Here is a 21,783-nt window from a genome sequence, read left to right on the forward strand (position 1 = left end):
ACGCGTTATTATTGATTTGGATGTTCCTAGAACAGTGCCGTGCATATGTTAAGTATTCAAAGATGCTTGCTGAATTAGTGAATTCATGAAAAACAAAAGACACAGAAGACATGCCTATCAAACCTACAAGTCACATGAAGCTTCAAAAGATCCTTAATGACAAGTTGGAACATGGGACCATTGAATAAATGGATTTGACAGAGATAAAAGAGAAGTCCTATCTTAAGTTCAAAAAACTAACTGCATCTGTACAAAATGGGGAGAAAAACTGGTCTAACAATAGTTCATGTACAAGAGAGTTGGGAGGTATTGTGGCTGCCCAAAATGTGGCATGAATGAGATGGCTTCAATAGCGAGGGAGGCCCCAGTTCCATTCAACCCCAGGGCAACCAGGCCACAGCTGAAGCACTGTATTGGGCAGAAGGAGACACTTTTGGAGGGAAAGTTAGCAAACTGACGTGCCCTCTGAATATGTGTGTGGCAAATAACTGCTGGCTATCTCAGACAGCACCTACTCCCCAATCCCTTCTTTCTTGCCTATCTCCACTATGGAGGCTGACAAACTAAAATACTTGCTTCTGCAACTTGCTCTGCAGCTAGGTGTGACCAGGTGACATGCTTCTGGAAAAGCTGAAGTCTACTATTGGGTTTCTAGGAAAGTGTATCCTTTCCTGATAAAAGGGACTCCAGTCTGGAGCCTTTGGTACTCTTTTTGTCTGGCTGGTCTGGTTACCCAGACCTGGCGCAACCATCTTGCTACTTTGAGGAAACAAGCTAGCATGCTAGCTTTGGGTGGTGGTGTGAGGAGACAGCAACAGCCTGAGTTCCTGCTGACCTCACTGAGCTGCCACAGCAACCCTGCACAGCCTACCTCAGGATCTGCTATACTTGAGAAACACAACATTGTTTATTTATCAGATCTTTTTTTCCTGGCAGCTGAAAGCTTCCAGAGTTGATACAGCACATCATGAGGGGCTGGGAGGCAAATGCTGGAATGAGCAGGCAGGAAAGACTTCTAGAGGCCCTGAAGCCATCTTGAGCTGAAAATGGGTAATGATGATGCAAACCTCCAGCTGGGCTGCCCGCTGTCTCAGGGCTTTGCAAACTTCTGCTCAAAGAAGAGTGCCACGACTCTGTGGAGGGCTCAGCAAGCAAGGTCAGCCCAGTGTATGGTTGGGTATCTTTCCTTTGAGTTACTATGTTTTTGTTCTTTTTTCCTCATAATTTGCAAAAGGATGTGTTTTTGAATCCAGTTTCTTACTCTTCATTTCAAGCTAATCTCACTCTACCTAGTAGCATGCCTTGGAACCCCGTGCAGACCTAATTCTGCCCATAAACCAGCAAGTTCCCATGATACCACCTCTGCAGAGACTTAGCAAGAGAGAGTGTTAAAGTCAAGCAGGTGAAAGCATCTATCTCTCCCATTTATTTCTTCCTTGGCCCACCAAACTCTGGGGAATTTTGTTGTTCTGATGGGATTTTGTTGTAAGGATTTAGGTGGACCTTTTTGTATCAGTGGTTAAGTCAGGATATGAGAAATTCTCAACCGTATGAGTTTCAACTCCCTCCTGAAACCTTCATGCAAGAATGTGATTTTTAACCACATCCTACTTTAAGAAAAAATCTTGTCTCTTCTGTTTTAAAGTCATAGTAACATAGACCTTCAGTTTTTGCCTAAGAAAGATCAGAAGAGGAGGGGAAGGGTTTTGGGGCAGGAGTGTGAAGGCTGTCCAAACACTAAGATAAAGGTGGAGACCCCAAAGAGGAAGTGACCCTAAAAAAGTTCAATGTTGAGACATCAAATTCCCCCAGGCGGGTACTTAATTCTGAAATTTATAAAAATAAATATTGTGTAAAACAATCCCGTTATTGCAACATACCCTGAGAATGAGGTGTTTCAGTTCATCATCTGACAGAAAAGTTGGTTTGTAGTTTGCTTCTGTGTATGGATTGGTGGCACCTTAAGGGGAAACAAGAGAGACAGCGCTGGTACACTTTACATTCAGACAATGTCTCATTCCACTTCACTGCATCAAACCTTCCAGACGTGGCCAAGTCTCTACTAGTTGGGACTGAAATTTTATCTTCTTTTCCCTTAACTGAGACAAAGCTAGATCTGACTTTGGACAGAATCCTGTGATGGCGAAGAGAATTCCATTGAAAGAGAACAGTGTTGCCCACAGGAGATTTAACACGCTTGCTTTTCTCATTACAGGGAAAACCAAGAAATATATGAAAGAAGTTAAAAATCTTCTAAGACAGAAGACAGCTCTAGAAGCAAACCGGTAGTGGCTCCTGGGAGGATTCCCTCCTTCCAAGATCTATGTTAAGTGGGTTGTCTAGCAGTCCCCCAAATCACCACTCTAAATGTTCTTGGGAAATCATCCAGTCTGTCAGGCCCTGAGTAAATATTCTGTGGAAGGCATTTAGTGTGAGTTCCTCTTCATCAGGGTAAGTTAAATGAGCATGGCAACCCAGCCAAATGCATTACTTCAGTAAACGCAGCTCCAGCTCCCAGGACTAAAAGGGGACAGGACTTCTGTTTGCAAGGCTGTCAGCCTGGCATCTTTCAAGAGAACAATAACCGAGAAAAACCTCAGCTGTAAATGACTTGGAATCTGCAAAATGGATAGCAGAATAATGAAAAAATAAAACGCAAACTATCTTTAACAATTTGAAGTACCAAGGGGAAGGAGGTAAATAGAATGTGTTTGTGACTTTCGTATCAACTAACTAGGCATCCATTATTGGTCCACATCCCTGCTCGTTATTACAGCTCAAGACTTGCCACTCTTTTCTTTCCAATTTAATAGAAACTAGTTGATAATAATTTAACCCATGCCATCTTCACTAATGAATTTTTAAATGCGTCCTCCAAGCACATGATACATATATATTTCTGAATAATGATCAAAGGTCACACAAAACCAGCTACTTCTTACTTCTGATGGCTCTGTGAAGTAGAAAGATGCAATTCTTTTACCACGCGGGTCAGAGATTTGAGGGCCCACTTTCCAGTTTCCTCAAACAGTCCAAGACTAGCTGTGGAAAATTCCAAGAACAGAATTCACTAAAATGCCTGACGTATTTCAGATTCCTCCTGTGGTTTGGATAAGTCACTTCCACTTTTCTGCCTCTGTTTTCTCACCTTCTCCACAATTAGAAAAGAAGGAAAATACTGTCTTCCCTCACCCCCATAAAAAAAAAAAATCTAGTTTGGGAAAATTCCAGGAAGATGAAAACATCATCAGTGTTCATTCCCGACAACAAAATACAGCAAGAACCATCAACCAGCGACTCGCTCTTCAAAGGAATCATAATGAATTTTCCTCTTAAAAGCTGAAACTGACTTTTTGGTGTCACTCTGTGCACCTACATTTCTGATCTTTCTTAACTGTCTAGGTGGGATCCGGACACACACATATGTGAGATGGGCCATCGGCAGAGTCCTCTCTGCTCTGCATTTAGCACGACTACGTGCCCAGACAGAGACGTGCAAAGGACACAGCCTGTATGCTTAGGGATGTATGGCTGCAAAATTGCATCTCAAGGTCCACATGAGCTCAATAATCACTTCATTTGCCATTCTGTTTATTGCCGGAAAATATACACAGATTTCCCAAGGCTATACATTTGCCAGTGATAAACATTTGCCTCAAGGATTCCAAAACATTGTGGGCAAGGACATAAAGGACAATAAAGCCCTGGGTCTCACCTCGTAATGTTTTCATGTGCTGAACAGCCATCCTTAGCACGGTGAGTTTATCTAATTTCCTGGACATCGCATTGCAAGTTGGTACCAAAGAAGCCAATTCGTCAATAAAACTGTTCATTTTATCCCGACGTCTCTTTTCAATCTGACTGTGAGCTTCCCTGAGCAACAACAAGAAAAATGATCTCATAAAATATAGTCAAGCTTCAAAGGAAACCATGAAAAAGATAAATAAGTTTTGTCTCTTTTCAATATTCATCTTACAAGGCAAATTTAGAATTTGCAGGAGGTTTCCAATTAGAATTTTCTAATAAAGTCACCAAAAAAGTGGTCCCACTTCCAGGCCAGTACTAGTTTTTTATGTTTACCTTGTCCTTAGAATTAAGAAGAAATATTACAAAAATTATCTTTTCAGAGTTTAGAGAATTGTTCATTTCCCCTAATTTCTTTCCCTCCAAGCCTTTGTAAAACGGGATTTTAGGATGGGCGTAGACAGAAAAAGAATGGAGGTGGAGGCTTGGAGGAAAAGAGGTCTGTGAGGACCCTGCCGTGTGGCCAGAGGAGGGACTTAACTGTTTTTCTGTCAGAGACCCACTGATTGAGTCACCAGGTAACTAATGCTACCATCCTTGGATCAACCACCACCCCACCTAGAACCAGGAGATGGTAATCTGTCCCCAAGAGCTTCCTCCCAAGGATGCCACATTCCTGCCTCTAGGGAGGTGCCGCCCGTAGAGGCAGAATGACACTTCCGCTCACACACTCATCCTCACTGATTTGCACCTGCCGTGTGTGACTGTTCTCCTAAGGAGGTGTATAAACTGGAAATGTAGCTCTCTGCAGCTGCCGTGGCAACAGAGGCATGGGACCTCCTACAGAGAGGCTAGTCTGCAAAGGAGAAGACAGAAGTCTCAAGTCAGCCAAATTCTGCAGTCTCCTGGTTCCGTATGTCATGTCATGGCCTCAGACAGCCCTGATGGTAAGGGCGGGAAAGCCTGAGGACCCACATGGAAAGGAGTCAAGTGTGGTTGGAGGCAAGAAGGAAAAAGTTAGAGAATCTACTCAAGTAAGTGCATGAGGCATCCCCCAATCTACAACCTTCAGCTGCAACTTGCAGTCTATTATGGATTGAACTGTGTCCCACCAAATTAATGTAGAATTCCTAACCCTGATACCTGTAAATATGACCCTGTTTGGAAATAAGTTTTTTGTTGTTGTTGTTGCTGTTATATTAATGAGGTCATACTGAAGTAGGAGGGTCTTAAACCTAATCACTTCTGAGTAGTGCCTTACAAAAAGACCAGAATAGACACAAACACACAGGGGACAGGCAGATGCCATGGAAGGACCTGTCTATAAGCAAGAAATGCCAAGGACTGTGGCAGTCACCAGAAAGCAGCCAAGAGCCCCATGGAAGGAATCGATATGGCCGAGACCCTGATTTGGATTTTGAGTCTCCAGAACTGTGAGACAATAAATGCCTGTTCTTTAAAGTCACCCACTTGTGGTATGTTTTGTTGTGGCAGCACTAGGTAACTAAGACACAGTCCAATATGGGCCCATTTCAAAGGCAAAGTGCAGCCCAGGAATTGAACCACTAAGCCAGGTCTCCTCTGGGGGGCCTGGAGTCAGGAAAAAGTAACCTGCTAAAGACTGGTGAAAAATTTTAGCCTCGGGCTGTTCTCCACTGCCTCCGAAGCTGCCTTCAGGTTAAACATGTAGAGCTAAGAGTGGAAGCCAGCTGAGCCTAGACAGCGCAGAGGGCGGAAGTCCACATCAAGCCAAGGCCCACAGAATCTCTTTCCCGTTCCCTAAGGACATGACAGCACTCAAAAGGACTATCAGACAGAGACTACACACACACAGGGCTGCCTCCACTGCCCTCTGAGCAACCATAACCAGTACCTCTGTAGACAAAATGAAGGTCCAAATTTACCTTGCATTTTTTATCCTTCCTTGGTGCTCTGTGTATTCTAACCTGGAAGGAAAAAAGCAGAAAATAAAAATACAATCCCCTGGACGCCAATGGCAAAGTTACATATTTCTGTTTTCTTTCCTGCCACCTCTCTCTCTACAGACACCCAAGGGCCTTTGGTTGTTAGCCACATGGGGGAGGGGCGGGGAAACAGTCCAGAGCCCCAGGCTCACAGCATCCTTTCTTATCCCCATTCAAATGCATTGGTGGGACCTGTCCCCAGCAATAGAATTTGTAATCATGCCAAGAAAATGGTTATAAGGACTGTGAAGTTCAAATTACTAAGGACACACAGGTACCTTCCATGAGGGTCATCTTTGTCTGTGTCCATGCTTTCTCTGAAAAAAACAAGAGAATGTGATGGCTTGTCAATAAGGACACAGAGAATAGCTTTCTATAATAATAAAGTTCTCATTTATCCAGAAACCAATCAACTAGGAAGTTCAAATGGCCACAGTATTGATTAATGACCTATTATATTTAATAAATAAAAAAAACAAAAGATCAATTTAACTGACATAAACCCTCACGACTTTCCAGATTATCAAACAAGAGTATTCAAACAACGATAACACCACACTCCCCTATCATTCTGGATAAATGGAGTGTATCCCATTTGCAAAACATAACAAGCATCAAATATACGTGTGCATACATATATATTTGGTGAGGGGAGTGAAGTGAGAAGTGGGAAGTCAAAGCGCCAACTACGAAGTCCCAAGCAGAGCCCTGAGGCAGCTTTTCAAAGGCACTGCTACCAAATGTTCTGGTTTCCAGCTGAGGTAGGGAAACCCTAGGCTTGAGGAATTGGGACAGAGGCAAGTAGTGGGGCTGAGAGGTATGGAACCCTGTTTGGCTGCAGAGGGTCCTGGGGTGATGGCAGAGATCTACCTCCCTCTCACAGACCCCAGAGATCCAAGTTTCATGACACTTTGGGGTTTAGTACAAAGCCGGCTTAAAACCCTTGCAAGGACACTGAGGTCGGCTCACTCCTTCCTCCAGCCCCTAAATCAGGTGGGAGCTGACTGCTGCCTCAGCCTCTCCTTCCTTCTCCTTCATCCCAGAAGAAAGGAGGGATTATGGCCTCTTAAACAATGTAATCTCAAAGGCAAAAAGAACTGAATCACATCAGGGACATTCTAGAACAGCAGTTTCCAACCAAGACCCTTGATTTTCTTAAGGGTGAAGAGCTTCTATAACTAGTCCTAAGGTTCAGGGGAAACCATACAGGCTACATGGGCAAATGATTCTCCCTCCCCACCCCCGCTCCCTTTTGTCTAGAATTATATCTGTTCACTAAGGCCAGGCTCATCATCTCAGGTGAATAGAAGCTCTGCTTGGCAGTTACACAGGACTTTAGTGCATTAAAATAATAGGGAAAGGAATTATGGTTACTTAATATATTCTCCTTGAATTAAAGAGGGTTTGCAAACTGGGATTCATCAGGAAAGCTTTAAGGTCTTGGGTGGCGACAAGGCTGGAAGCCACAGATCTAGATAACAGAGATCTTAGAACATGTCAGTGGCTCCATCCTCACTTGCCCAAGACAAGGGGTTCATGGAAAACACCACCTGGTCCTCCTGTTGGAAAGTTACTACTAAGGCAGAACACTCTCATGGTCCTCACACCCTCTCCATCCCCTGGGCGTTTGCTCTCTTGATTATCTGGGATAACTTACATATTAATCATAGCACCTCCTAGTGGGCATCTGACCTCCAGCCACTGTGCTCCCCAAATTCGACCTGTGAACTTCAGCAGAAAGGACATCTGCTGTAGGGGGGATACCTCCTTGGAGATTTTCCCTCATTAAACAACAGAAAACCTTTTAAATGGACATTTGGGTAAGATTTCACGCAGATGCCTCAACACAAACAAAATGTGCCTTCAAATATTCTAAACTGCCTTATTCTTCTAGGTGTTTGTACAGATAGAGAGGAGTTGACTGTAAGCGTGAAAATTTACTTACTCAAAAGAAAAGTCATCAAGTCTAAAAAGAAACAAAAATACTATTTAATACAATAAGTACATACTAATTTAAATTATGTTTAAGGACATCAATGTTCCTATAGTGCTTTCAGAGCCAACCTCCATTCATTCATTCATTGCACAAACATTAATTAAGTACCTGATAAGTGCTGTCTTCATCAGAGGGAGGCCCTCAGGAAAAGCTCTCTTTGAAATCACTGAGATTACATACACAGCCTTAGTCCTCTTACTCAAAGGAGCAAAGGAAGATGAACAAAAGTGTAAGAGGCAGGACTTGACTTTAAGGCTGTTCTTTTTCCCTTGATGCGGACAATTTAGGGGTGGAGAGGGGATAAGGCCTCAGCAGTGCTGGAGGCTCCCTCTTTGGCTTGCAAGCTGGAGGGTGAAGTGGGGAAAGGGGGAGTTGGAGTTAAAGCAACCAACCAATTGTTCAGCCACCTAGAGTCTGATCTTTTATTCCCATTCCCTTCCACAAAAGGAATCCCCTCTTCTGGGAGGAACAGATGCTCCATGCCCATGAACTGACACCATGTTTAAACGTGAGGAAGTAGAGAGCTAAATGTCTCACTGGTAGTCAGTAGAGCTGCCTTTCCGTTTGCGATTGCAATCCAGGCCACTAGTGCTGAGGGAGCTGGAGAGGAGGTCGGGGGGACCCGGGGACATGAAGTCACTGATTGTTGAGGAAATGTCCATTCTCTGGTCCGCCATATTTGGGTGTTCTGGAATGAAAACAAGGGGGCACAGAAGCACGTTTATTTCAATTTGCTACTCTAAAGTAGTAGAGGGCTGGTGGGGCGGGGCTGTTTACAGCACTAACACACCTCTCACATCCATCACCTGATAGACAGTTAGTAAAAGAAAGAAATCAGCACCAACCTATCCGCCCCTGTTTGTTTACTTCTTAACCACTCCTAAAGGCAGTCCCTAAAGGGGTCTCTGGGTGGTACAGATGGTTAATGTGCTCAGCCGCTAACTGAAAGGTTGGAGGTTTGAGTTCACCCAGAGGCACCTAATGATCTACTTCCAAAAAAATCAGCCATTGAAACTCTACGGAGCACAGTTCCACTCTGATACACAGTGGGTAACCATGAGCAAGAATCAATTCAGTGGCAACTTTTTAAAACAAAAAAAGACATTCCAAGGAAAGAGGGCATTATGTGAAAAGAACAGGACAGGAGAAATAAACTGGAGCCCCAAAAGCCATGCCAGGGACTAACTCTGAGCTGTACTGAGGTCTCTGAATTAATCCTGGAAAACAGCAAGATGGAAAACCTTGCATAATGTAATGAAGATACTGTAAACAAATTTGCAAAAGACTTTCAGAATTTATATTTTAAAAGCACAAGGCTAAGCTGGACCCAACATGAAGTTGACAAGTACCTTTCAAGAGACTCCAACTCCAAACCACAATGCAAAGTTCTGTGCACTGCCCGCAGTCAGGGTTCTGAGCTCCACACGCTATGACCGGAGCTGTCACTCCCTCTCTCTGGGCCCAAGGTTCCTCATCTGCAAAAGAAAAGGGTGGGGCTGATGACTGTGATGTGCCTGCCAAGCGCCCAAGGTTCTATGGCTCTGCCAACAGAAGGGCAGAGGGGATAGAAGACTTGATCCTACTGGGGAGATGACGGTGAAACGGTCTAGGCAGAAACTCTGTGTCAGGTTCCAGATCCTATCTCAAGAGAAGGAAAACTAATAAAAGTCAAAGGGACAGGGAAGAAAATGTGGGACCGCTGAAGGAGGGGATGGCGAAACAGGTTGGGACTGGGCAACCTGAAAAGGAAAAAGCTGGAGGAGGTGGGATCCCAAACCAGGAAATCACACTTCTCTTGGGAAGTGGCATAGAGTGGCAGTCGATGAGATATCTGGATATTTGGACAGTCCCTTCAGTGCTCTGCTGAGGAGCAGTCTCTGCCATCTGTAAAATTAGGGGAGTAGTCAAGACCTCAGAGGTTCCTTCCAGTCTTCCCAGCCCTGGACAGTTGGCCTGGTGTGGCAGAAATGGCTTGGACTCTGGAGATGGACAGCCCTCAGTTCAAGTCCCAGCTCTGCTACTTACATGCTGTTGTGTGACCCTGAGTAAACCCTTTTACTTCCTCCCAGACGTTATTCTTTGTCAGTGAATATAGAACTAGATCATAATTTTTAATGGTTGAACAGTATTTGGATTTTGGCTCTACTACTTGCTAGCTGAACAAATAAATCTATCTTGGAAGAAATACAACCAGAATCCTCCTTAGAAGCAAAGATGGCAAGACTACGTCTCACATATTATCACATGTTATCAGGAAGGATCAGTCCCTGAAGAAGGACATCATGCTTGGTAAAGTAGAGGGTCAATGAATAAGAGGATTCATTAACTAGATGGATTGACACAGTGGCTGCAACAATGGGTTCAAGCATAGCAACAATTATGAGGATGGTGCAGGACCAGGCAGTGTTTCGTTCTGTTGTACGCAGCATCACTATGAGTCAGGACTGATTCAACGGCACCTAACAACAACTTACTAGCTGTGTGATCGTGGGCAAGTTTAACCTCTCTGTGCCTCCGTTTCTGCAACTATAAAGTGGGAATAATGATAACACCTACAGCTACTGTTGTTGTGAGGATTAAATGCTTCTTTCTGTACATGAAGAGCACAAAGAAGAGCTCCTTCAACAGGGTGCCTTCAGGGAATGTGAGCTAGTGTTTTCACTATCACTACTCACTATCACTATGATGCCCACAGTTCAGTGAACCAGTCCCCTCTGGATAGGTATGTGCAAATTTTCACTTTCACAACCACCGCTGGAGTGAACATTTTTGTGCATTTATCTCTGTGCATATGAGCTATTATCTTTAAGAATAAATTTCTAGAAGTAGGACTGACAGGTCAAAAGGGGACACATGTTGTATAATTTGGCATATACTGAAACACTGTCCTTCATAAAAGCTTCAATAATTTATATCCCCAACAAGCGCTCTTGTCAATCTGAAGAGGGAAAAAAGTACTCATTTGTTTTTACTTATATTTTTTGATTACTACTGATACAAAAATCATATATTTATAGGTATTTGTCTCTCTTTTGTACCTACTCATATCCTATTTTTCTACCATTCTTCCTAGTCTGTTTTAGTCTCGATGCTCTGCTGAAAACTGTCTACCATGGGTGACCCTGCTGTTATTTGAAAAATTGGTGGCATAGCTTTCAGGCATCATAGCAACATGCAAGGCACCATATTACAGTAAACTGACAGACAGGGTATGGCTAAAATGACAGACTAAGAAGGCCTGACAATCTACTTCCAAAAATGAGCCAATGAAAACCATATGGATCACAACAGAATAGTGTTTTATAAAGTGCTGGAAGATGAGCCCCTAGGTTAGAAAGCACTACACAATGGCCGCAACAATGGACTCACACATGCCAACGATCATGGAAGATGGTGCAGGACTGGACAATATTTCATTATGTTGTACATAGAGTCGTCATGAGTTGTAGCCAATTCAATGGCAACTAAAAATAACAATATCACTTTTTTACCACATTGGTTTTAGAATCGATGGGTCTCCCAACCCATGTTCATCTGTACAGTTAAACATGGTTGAGAAAAACAAACAACACACTGACTACTCTCACTTTTAGTCCATGATCTCTCACTTCATGAGGCCCTCACTACTGCCAGCCAATCCTTCACTTCCCTGGTCCATTTATTTGCCCACTGCTATCAAGGACTTCGTACTTTTCCTTCTCTCCTCAAGTCTTTGACATCTCCCCAAACCTCACTCTCAAGTGACAATTTTGCCTCCTATTTTACAGAGAAAAGAGGCCAGTGATCACATCTACCAACCTAACTAGCTGCTCCTGGTTAGGATCACCACCACCAACGTGTGCCTGGACTCCATCTCTCTCACCTACTCAAGACCACTCCTCCAGGACCCACTCCCCTCCTGCATCATCGACTTCCTCCACTGGAGTGGATCATTATCCTTAAGCTAAAAACAAGAGTTTTGAAACAACTCCCCTTTTGACAGAACAACAACAACAAAAAATGTATAAGCCATTTCCTTCCAGTTGGAGCTCCTGGGTGGCACAAATGGTCACGCGCTAGACTACTAACCTAAAGGTTGATGGTTCAAATCCACCCAGAGGCTCCTTGAATATAAGCTCTGGTGATCTGCTTCCAAAAGGTGACGGCTTTGAAAACCCTATGGAGCAGTTCAGCTCTGGCACATGAGGCCGCCATGAGTTAGAATCAATTTGATGACAACTAACAACAACATCCCTCTGGTTACTGCCCCATTTCTCTGTATCCAATTCCTTTCCTTTTATTCTCTATAACTCAACTCAAGTCAGGCTTTTGTCTCCATCATTCCAATAAAATAGCCTTTGTTAGGTTCACCAGTGACTTCCCCATTGCTAAATCCAATGGCCAGTTCTCCATTCTCCTCCTATTTGGTCCATCAGCAGCATCTGATAGAACTAGTCCCTTCCTCCTCATTATCTCTTGACTTCAGAGTCCCCACTTTCTCATAGTTCTCTTTCTATTTCAGGGACTACTCCTTTTTGGTTTGTGTAGCTGGTTCTTCCTCATCTCCCTGGTCCCTAAATGATGGCGGTGCCATGGAGGGTCCCTGGACTTACATACTGACTTTCTAGAAGATCTCATCTAATTTCATTGTTCAAATACTATCTATACTATGACAACTCCCAAATTTTTATCTCCACCCTGGACCTCTCCTCAAATGCCAGATTTGTATAACCAAACTGTCTCCCTGACATCTGAACGTAAATATTCAACACCTCAAGTGGACACACCCATAATCAAAGCCCTGATTCTCCCCAAACTGAACCTCCTACTCATTCCCATCTCAGTAAGTGGCACTTCAATCCTTCTGGTTGCTCAGGTGCCAAACCTAGAAGTCATCTTTGACAAAGCTTTCTCTCACCACCTGCATCCAGTCCATCAGCAAATCGTATCAGCTCTACGTTGGAAAGACATCTAGAATTCAACCTTCATGTTTCTGCTTGAATGTCGCTTCATCAGTGAAGCTTCCCTGAATACCCCCCTAAAATGGACGGACACCTGCCAACCCTCCCTAACTACTCGCTCTGCTTAGTTTTTTCTCCATAACCCTTCTTGAAATTTGACCTACTATAATTTACTTCTGTATTTATTTCTTGGCTGTCTTCCCCACTAGAATATAAGCAGCACGACAGCCGTGGTTTTGTTTTGTTTATTGCTTGCCTCCCTGATGCCTAGGGCACGTCTTAGCACACAGTAAGTGCTCAATAAATAAATGTTGAATGAATAAATTTACATATTAGGGATATTAATTCTTTGTGGATAAAAGATACCGCAAATACTTATTTTTTTTCCTTTTTGCCTTTTAACTTTGTTTATAGCATTTGTGTATGGTACTAACAGTGACATCTTTTGAAAAGCCTTTTCTCATCCCAAAAATAATAAACATATTCTTTTTTTTACTATTATTTTTATAATTTTATTTAGCTTTTTAGTGCATTTGGAAATTATTTTAGTACACCATCTAAGGTTGTGAACTTCTTATTTCCCTCTAATGAACAGATAATTGTCCCAACACCATTTTATGGGGTCATGTATCCTGTTACCAACAATTTGAGATGCTACCTTTACTAATTTATGGTCTACTTCTGGAATCTCTATTATTTTCTTTGATCTAATTATTTCCGTCCTAGTACCACACTGTTTTGATTTTGTAGTTTTATATTACATTTTAATATCTAGTAGAACAAATCCTTTCCCTCTTACTACTCTTCATTCTCAGAAATTTAATTTCCTGGCTATGCTCTCTGATTTATTCTTCAAGATGAATTTTATAATCATTTAGTCACACGAAAGACTCTGTTGAGTGGGTGCCAATGTTACCGTTGTTTTCATTACTAACATTAAGAGAAGCAGGGTCAGGAGTGAATACAGATCCACCCTCGAGGTCTTGGTGACTGATAGAGCCCTAACCCCTTTGGGCCACATGCCAGACATGGGTGCCACCTGTACCCCCCACCTTTTTTCTGAATAGCCAATTGCCTGGGATGAAACACGCCAGATTTCAGGACTCCTTTTTTTTTTTTTAGAAGTATTTACAGTTCTTAATGGAAGAACTGCTGCCAATGATCAGTCAGTTGTCAGGGGAGGGGATTCCTTTATTACCTGAAGTTACAGTTCTTAAACCTCAGATGCAGCTTGGGAGAAGCAAGTGGCCGCTGGACGTTTTGGTCACCTCAAAGCGATTTTCATGTTTTGTAGTTTCTTTTCAGGCAGTCAACTTCTTTCAAAAACCTATAGTAAGGACCATCAGGAAAGAAAATCCAGACAGGTCACTTGGGGTAAAAAAATTTTTAAATCTCACATTAGCTAAAGGAGATGGTAGTATCTGTGATTCCTAATTACAGAGTAACACCGGATAGGCTCAAGACCCTGTCCATCTCAGTATTCTAACTGCACTCCCCACCACCCCACCCCCAGCAGGTAACAAGCAACAATGAAAAGCAAGTCTGCAGAAAGCATTAAACCAAAATGGTAGCAGGGCCAATACCAAAAACTAATTGCCGGGAGAGAGCTAAGGTGTTTAAACAAAATGGCCACAAAGCTGCCTGGCAATCCTTCAGCTCCTTATTAAACCTAAATTGCAAAAGTACGAAAGAATCTGGCAGGAGAATATTTTCTGTGAAAAATGATGCTTTTCAAGTTACTAAAATGGATTCTTGGACATATCATTAACAGAAGGAAAGTAATTGTGTTTTTCGTATCTCCTACTGGGTCAAGTAGTAATTGTAGTAAACACTTACTGAGGGTTACTTTGTGTCAGGTACCATTCTTCTCGCTTTATGTGGAGTAACTAATTTAATCTTGAAAATAACTCTATAAGGTAGATATTATTATTTTCCTCATTTTACAGATGAGACGACTGAGGCACAGAGAGGTTAAGAAATTAGTCAAAGTCACACAGCTAAAAAGTGGTGGGGTTCCAGAAGATATACTCACTGATAAAGACATCACTCAACTCCCTCTCTAGTGGAGTTAGTTACCTAAATGCAGTTACTTAACAAGGAACAATGGAAAACAAGTCTCCAGAAAACATTAAACCAAAATGCTAGGAGGGCCAGCACCAAAAACTAATTGCTGGGAGACAGCTATTTAAAGAAAATGCCCATGAAGCCTAAGTACGTCTGGGTACACATGAAAGTAAGAGAGAAATCAACTCTGAAAAGTGACTTGTGTTAACAAAGTGGCAGAGCTTTCCTTCCCATCTCTTGTAACAGAAGTCACAGGGCCTCCTCTCTGACCTTCTGACTGATGTCAAGGATTCCTGAGTCTGGAAGAACCAGCCCTAAAGGAAGAAAAGGACCACACATGTTCCATTCCTTCTCTGCTTGAGATGGTAAGACTTCAGTTTCAGCGGGGTTTTCCTGGCTTTTCTCGAGCCAAAATTCTGGCATTTCTCATGCTGCTAGCTACCCTTCCAGAAATTTAATACATTAATTACTGCAGTCTTTGGATTATGTATTTTTGTCTCGATTGTTATAAAGGTCTTCAAATGAATATCCAGGAACAGAACTGATTTTGTCCTCTTAATTTATTCCTCTTTGCAATCTGATTCAGAAAGTGGGAAAAGCAATACCTTCACTGCCTGGCTCTGTTAACCCTGGTCTGGGCATGAACTCATAATGTGACCAGGAGTTTTAGACTTCTAGTCCCTAAGCCTCAATCAATGATGCAGCTGCAAATGGATGCAAAGTCCCTGGGGCAGTGCTCCTGGAGGATGAACACACGTAATTCTACCTCTCTGTGATTCCCTGTCTAGGTCACACAGGATCCTCCCAGCACCCTGCTTCCACTGAACCCACATTTTTGCAGGTGTGGCTCCCTGTGCCCATTCGTCCCAGCCTCCTGTGCTGCTCCTACTCACGGCTCCTTCACTGTCTGCTTTCATGCCACTATGGCCAATTTTGAGCCACTGTGGCCACTGTAGACATTTTCGTGCCACTGCGTTCACTGTCTACTTTCAGCCTATTTCCCCAACAGGAGTGTGAGCACCAATCTGCACACAGTAGGTCCTCACTGGAGGTGGGTACTCAACAAACATCAAATAAATGAATAAATTCATATCCTTTCTCTTTTTCCCCACTTCCTTGAAATGTAGGTAAAGGTTGTGCTCAGATTCAAGGCCCAAACGCCATATGAAATTATATATTTTGATCCATTATTTTAATACTCCATTTTATATTTAGAAATAATAATGATAAATGCTAATATAGTGTTTGGCACTATATTCTGCAAAACAAAAATCAGAAGCCCTTTCTTACATGCTTAGACAAGAAAATGAATCACCTGTGACACAATTATTTTTGGAAAACGGTTATTGCTCCTAGAAGGTGTTCTTAGATCTAAAACCAGGAAAGAAAGTGAAACAAAAGGAGGGGAAAAAAAAAAACTCTGTGCTTAAGCCTTTGAGCCCACAGAGGGGTGCTTCAAGAGGCCAAAGGTACCTGTGAGAAGAGACCCTTGCTGAGAGGTGGACCCAGGGCCAGCTCTGGTGCTGTCATTGAACTGGTACATAGTGAGGATGCTCTTGGGAGAAGCTGATCTGTGGCTCTGGAGTCAGGGACCACATGTCCATCTACTTCTGAGCTACAGAATCTCAAAGGTGGGGGGGGGGCTTGCTGAATAGTCAGAGAAAGCAGGTAAGAATATGGGGGCAATTTCTATGCCATCTTAGTCCCCCATGCTCCTCAGAGCACATGGAAAAGAATCTCAGTGGCTCCACCCAAAGGAGCGAGGAGGCTGGAAGAGGAGTCACAGCCTGGGCTCCCCCTGCAAAGAGATGCCTCACTTGCTGAGGAGGTTGAGGGCCTCAGCCACAGGTGGGAGTCCAAGGGAGGCCAAGCTGAGCAGGATGAAGTTGAACACCGCCCCTTAAATAAAACCCACACACCATCTACAGGAAGACTACCACATCAAAGACCATCCATTGCAAACCAGGTGTCTCTCTCTTCTTTCCCTGTTTCCTGCTCCAGCACCTGAGACATGCTGAAAGAAGAGAAAGGGAGTATGGTAGATTGCATTCATGTTCAAAATACTGGCTGCCTTTCCTGCTGAGAAGACTGTAACTGCAGCCCTGTTGATGTCAGGCCTGGCCAAGAGCCTTGCTTTGACCAACGACATGGGAGCAGAAGTGGCAGATGCAACCTCCAAACAAACCTTTGACAAGTTTTCTTTTGCTTGTGCCCGAGACCAGCAATTTTATGGAGAGGGGCTCCTCCTTTACCTAGGTCCTGGATGGGGCGTAGCACGAGGAAGAAATAAACTGTTGCTATTCAAGGGAAAAAAAAAAAAATTTTTTTTTCTTTTTTTTATTGTAAACCAGTGAGAAGTTGAGGCTGCCAATTGCCAGGGTGAGCCACTCCTCTGTCAGTCCTGCTGTAGCACTGAACGTCTCGCATCCCGGGAACCGCCTCTGTCCCAGACAAACCCGGACCACTGGTCACCTTAGCTATGACCACTGTATAACTCGTCCTAAGCTGACAACACAGGGAAGAAGAAAGAAAGAAAGACTAGGATGCTAGAGCTACTGACTGATCAAGCCTGACCTGGAATAAGGGAACAATGGCAGTTTTAACCAGGCTAATTTAATCTCCTGTTAATCATGATCATTATTTCAATTTTCCAGATGAGGAAACCAAGGATTGAAGACACAAAGCCATCTTGCTGAAGATCACACATCTAGCAAGTGGGGACGAAGCCCAGGTGTGTCTGGCTTCACTGACAGCGCTTCTAACTTACATGCTGCTGCTGATCCTTCCTCTAAAAATCACTCCCCCAAAGTGAAATGCAAAAACAAAACATAAATAAGCAGTCCTGGCGAAGGAATGAGGGGAACTGAAAGAAGAAATCCAGGTTCAGGAAAGCTGTGGAAACAGAACACGTTGTCTCTGAGCTTCCTGGCAGCCAGGGCAAAGAGACAATACAGTTCCTACTGTGTAAGACCAGGAAATGTGTCCGCCCATCAGGACAGACCTAAGCAAGGAGAGGCATCCATCTGGGAGGTCTTTCTATGGGGCCTGAGTAATGCTGTGCCAAATGGCTCTGGGAAATAAGCTTTGTGAAAGGACAAAGGATTTCCCCTATTTTAAAATGGGGTCTAGGCAAAAGCCTGCCTCCTCTCCTGCCCACACCCCCTGCTGCACAACTGAATGGAGTTCTGTTAAGCATACTTGTGAGCCCAGGATATCACTGGGATAGTGGTTTTCAACGATAAACATAATTAATAAATGGACATGGCTTAGGAAAATATGGAAACCCTGGTGGTGTAGTGGTTAAGTGCTACGGTTCTTAACCAAGAGGTTGGCAGTTCAAATCTGCCAGACGCTCCTTGGAAACTCTACAGGACAGTTCTACTCTGTCCTATAGGGTCCCTATAGGGTTGCTATGAGTCGGAATCGACTCGACGGCGCTGGGTTTTAAGAAAATATGGACAACAGTGAATCAGTGTACGTGGCTACCCTGTCTGATAATGGTATGCTTACTGATCTACTTCTCCACAAAACTCCGGACTCCCCCAGGAAGGGCCCTGTGCTGTCACCTCTGCACCTGGCAGCCTGCAAGGAGCTGGCCCTGAGCGCAGTACGTGCTCAGGAGGCATCACTTTTCTCCCCTCCCGCAAAAGCCCATGGCAGAGGGCCCCAGCCTCATTCTCCATTGCACTGTGCTGGTGCCTGACTTGATGTCTGCTGAGGGAATGAATTCTGAGTTGCTTCAGTATGTTGTGCTTCAAGCAGAGGCAAGAGGCTGACAAGGCCCCATCCCCTCCATAAGGCCCCCTGGAGACCCTGGCCCCATGGTTACACTGAAAGCCTACGAGGAATGTGGCTGCGTTGCCTTGTAGCAGATGTATTTAGAGAACGTTCCCCTAGGGAGAACAGGTACCCTGAACCTAAGGTAACAGTTGTTTGGACCAGGGTCGTTCACAGAGCATTTCTTTAGGCCCTAGTCATGCCAGGGCTCTGGGGACACAGGGAGGGATCGGCAGTCCTTACGTTCCAGATGCCCTCAATCTAATGGGAGAGTCACTGCTTAAATAAATACGTGACAGCACAATCAATGCAACAGACAGCACCATGCTTACAGTTGTGCAAGCAGTGCACTGCACAACTCCAGAAGAAGCCTGCTTGTTTGAGAGCGGCAGGGATTTCTCGTCATTATGACATATTTCCAGCAGGTGGCAGTCAAGTGTCTTGAGGAAAGTGCTCTTTTTCTAGCTGTGGGGGCATATGTAAGAACAGGAGAAAACACTTAACTCATTGGTGCGTATGTGTATGAGGGTAGGGGAGGGAGAGAATGGGGTAATGGAAGGAGAAGGAACCCAGGAGGAGATGAGAACTGAATTCGGTGTGGACTGGAGGGTTTCATTGGTGCGTTTGTGTACGGGGTGGGGAGGAAGAAAATGGGGTGATGGAAGGAGAAGGGACCTGGGAGGAGACGAGACTTGAATTTGCATGGACTGGATGGTTGGAAGTGCATTCTGAGTAGTATTGTAATGGTAGTATTTGCAATGGTACCGCAGCCTGAAAGGCACTGGTTGTCAGGGCCTGGGGGACAGCCCCATTTGTGGCATTTGTGTGCTCAACCTTACGAGTAGCCCTAGATGTTTGGGGAACCCGAAATCAAACAGAAATGAACGAGACTGCATTTGGAATGGAGTGGCTTGAAGGGTCAGTTCAGAGGGTCTCAAGGGAAGGGGGGGCAGGATCCTCTGGGGGCACTTTGTGAATTAAACTAGGGCAGTTTTTGTAGAAAAGACCCCCAACCCTGTTGACGGCAGTCACATACAACAAGCCCATAAATTTCACAAGGGCAAGCTCCCAGCCCAGCGAAGGCACTCGATAAATGTCTGTTGAATGAAAGATGAAAGGGAGTGTCTTTTTAAACCTTTTGCCAAGTCCACCACTGAGATCTAGAATGAGAACAGGCTGACCACCCCACTGACTCTTGGTCCTGGATGTGGACAGACCATAGGGATGGGATCAGTGTGGGAAGTGGCCCAATTCCAACTGACAGTTGAGCAGCGTCCCCAGTTGGGGTGGCCCGGGATGGTGAGGTGGAGCAAACAGAATGGCCGTAACTGGAGCTACTGAGTGGACACGCAGGTTAAGGGCATTACTCTTTCATTTTGATAAAAGAGACTGAAGAATGCCTTAGAGTTCCAGGAACCACTAGTTCCCCTTAAGATGTCTACGAACCATCTGTCTACACATGCTGGTTCACCACTTTTAATGTCCTAGGCCCTTTAGGACATGGTGCTTAAGAACATGCTCTCTGATGGCAGACTTACAGGTTTCAAGTCCTGATTCTACCATGCATTCCTAGCTGGGGTTCGAATCGCAATTCCAACGTATATCAGCTGTAAGACATTGGGTGCAATACGTAACTGTGTGTCTGACCTGTAAGATAAACAGAATAGCGATGCCTACCTCAGGATCATGGTGAGGATTAAATGAGATACATAAAATACTTAGAATGGTGTCTGGCACATACTAAGCCTTCTGTGTTGTTTAATACTATTATCTCATTTAATCGTCACAACAGTCTATAAGGCGGCTACTATCCTTATACTATTTCCCCAGATGAGAAAACTAAGTTTCAGAGAGGTTAAGTAGCTTGACCAAGGTGATGAGTTTAAAGCCAGGTTGGTCCAATACCGGATCTAAAGCCCATAGTTTTTCCACTATATGACACGGCCTCCACACAAAGTAAGAAATGGGCACATTCCAGAAAGTGCAAACCGGCACTTTCCAAAGTGTCCGCCATAGACTACTAATCCCATGGGATGTTACTAGATGTTACAAGAAGGAAAAAAAAGAAATCAATGGACAGATAAGTATGGGAGATGCTGGGTTAAACAGACAGGTGTCTCCCTCGCAGAACTTCTCAGACCTTTAAATGTTGCCCTGTGGAATCTGCTGTTCAGGAGCAACAGTCTCCAATTCCCCAATTCCTGAGTGTTCTTGTCTACACATCTTCATCTTACAGCTAATGCCAAGGGTTCTATGGGGCATGCTCAGGGGAACCCCTCTGCAAAACCATTCAGGATTAAGAATCCACATCCCTTCCTACCTGCTCCCCTCCTACCCCACTGTCTTCCCTACAGGACATGCTTGGCATGGCATTTACCAGCCTCTGTGGCTCCTTTGAAAGCAGTCCCAAGTTTGAGGTTCCCGTCCCCCATGAGGGTCTCTGGCCAGTTCCTCTGCCCCGTATGGGACCGCTGGTCTGATGCTTTCCTCTGCCTCTCAGCACTGGCACCCACGCTCTGTTCAGTGTCCACCTGCATCCAAGCCACTCCCCAGCCATCTAGAACCAGAGCTCTTCTCCAAGGATTTTCCCCTCCAACCTAGCCCCTGGCATTTCTCTGAATTACCTGGGGACAACGATGGGGATCTGAAGCTACAAAGGGAGCTCACAGGTGCTGCCTCTCCCCAGTGCAAGACCTAGCAAAAGTGGAGGAGATGCTTACTACTGGGGTGTGTGCTCTGTGTCTGCCACACCCACCTGCCCTGCTGACACAGCTCAGGAAGGCAGCCTCTCCTGACCCTCAGCCCCAACAGGCCCAGCACTCAGACAGAGCCCAGGGGACGACTCCTGGCAATACCAAGAAGGATCAACAAGTCATGTTCAAGGACCAGCAATGGGAAGACATGTTAGCCTGGCTCCCATTTTATTTTTATTGTTGTTTTTGTTTTGTTTTCAATACTGCAGAATAAAAGGGAGCCAATCCTAAGGACTCAAGGGAAGAACACTCTTTCCATCAAAAAACTTACTGCCTGAAGTTGAAGAAAATTCTGGAAAACATCTGCATCTTGTTCTAAAGGAAACAAAAGAATGCACTGCTGTTATTTGGTGTTATCTGCCAGCCTGAGAGGATGGACAGCCTTAAAGGTGCTTTAAGTTTCTGGTGGAAGAGAGAATAGTTACAGGCTGCTGTTGGGGACAGACAGCTGGGAGTGGACCCAAGGAGAGCTGAGACCTAGAGAAGAAAAGGGATATGCCTTCTTCTGGAACGTGGGGGAAGTTGAGAAGAGTACAGAAAATGGA

The 21,783-nt window shown here is 44.3% G+C and overlaps 1 protein-coding gene across 16 annotated transcripts in view; it reads right to left on the reverse strand.

Annotated features, from left to right (window-relative positions):
* The window catches only part of BMAL1 (basic helix-loop-helix ARNT like 1), a 114,651-nt gene that overhangs the window by 28,184 nt on the left and 64,684 nt on the right, over positions 1–21,783 (reverse strand). For 5 of the 16 annotated variants that reach the window (XM_064288399.1, XM_064288394.1, XM_064288396.1 and 2 more), the window contains 8 exons: positions 13,843–13,971; positions 9,054–9,179; positions 8,242–8,392; positions 7,654–7,674; positions 5,987–6,025; positions 5,649–5,690; positions 3,716–3,873; positions 1,881–1,960 (listed from right to left, as the gene is read on the reverse strand). In XM_064288399.1, coding sequence (XP_064144469.1) covers positions 1,881–1,960; positions 3,716–3,873; positions 5,649–5,690; positions 5,987–6,025; positions 7,654–7,674; positions 8,242–8,381 — 480 coding nt within the window. In that variant the 5' untranslated portion in view covers positions 8,382–8,392; positions 9,054–9,179; positions 13,843–13,971. Of the gene's footprint in view, positions 1–1,880; positions 1,961–3,715; positions 3,874–5,648; positions 5,691–5,986; positions 6,026–7,365; positions 7,675–7,812; positions 8,393–9,053; positions 9,180–13,842; positions 13,972–21,509; positions 21,554–21,783 lie in introns of those variants that run through there. The other 11 variants (XM_064288401.1, XM_064288400.1, XM_064288403.1 and 8 more) reach the window with 8 other exon arrangements.

The sequence above is a fragment of the Loxodonta africana genome, chromosome 7 (genome assembly GCF_030014295.1).
Source record: "Loxodonta africana isolate mLoxAfr1 chromosome 7, mLoxAfr1.hap2, whole genome shotgun sequence".
Lineage (NCBI taxonomy): Eukaryota > Metazoa > Chordata > Mammalia > Proboscidea > Elephantidae > Loxodonta > Loxodonta africana.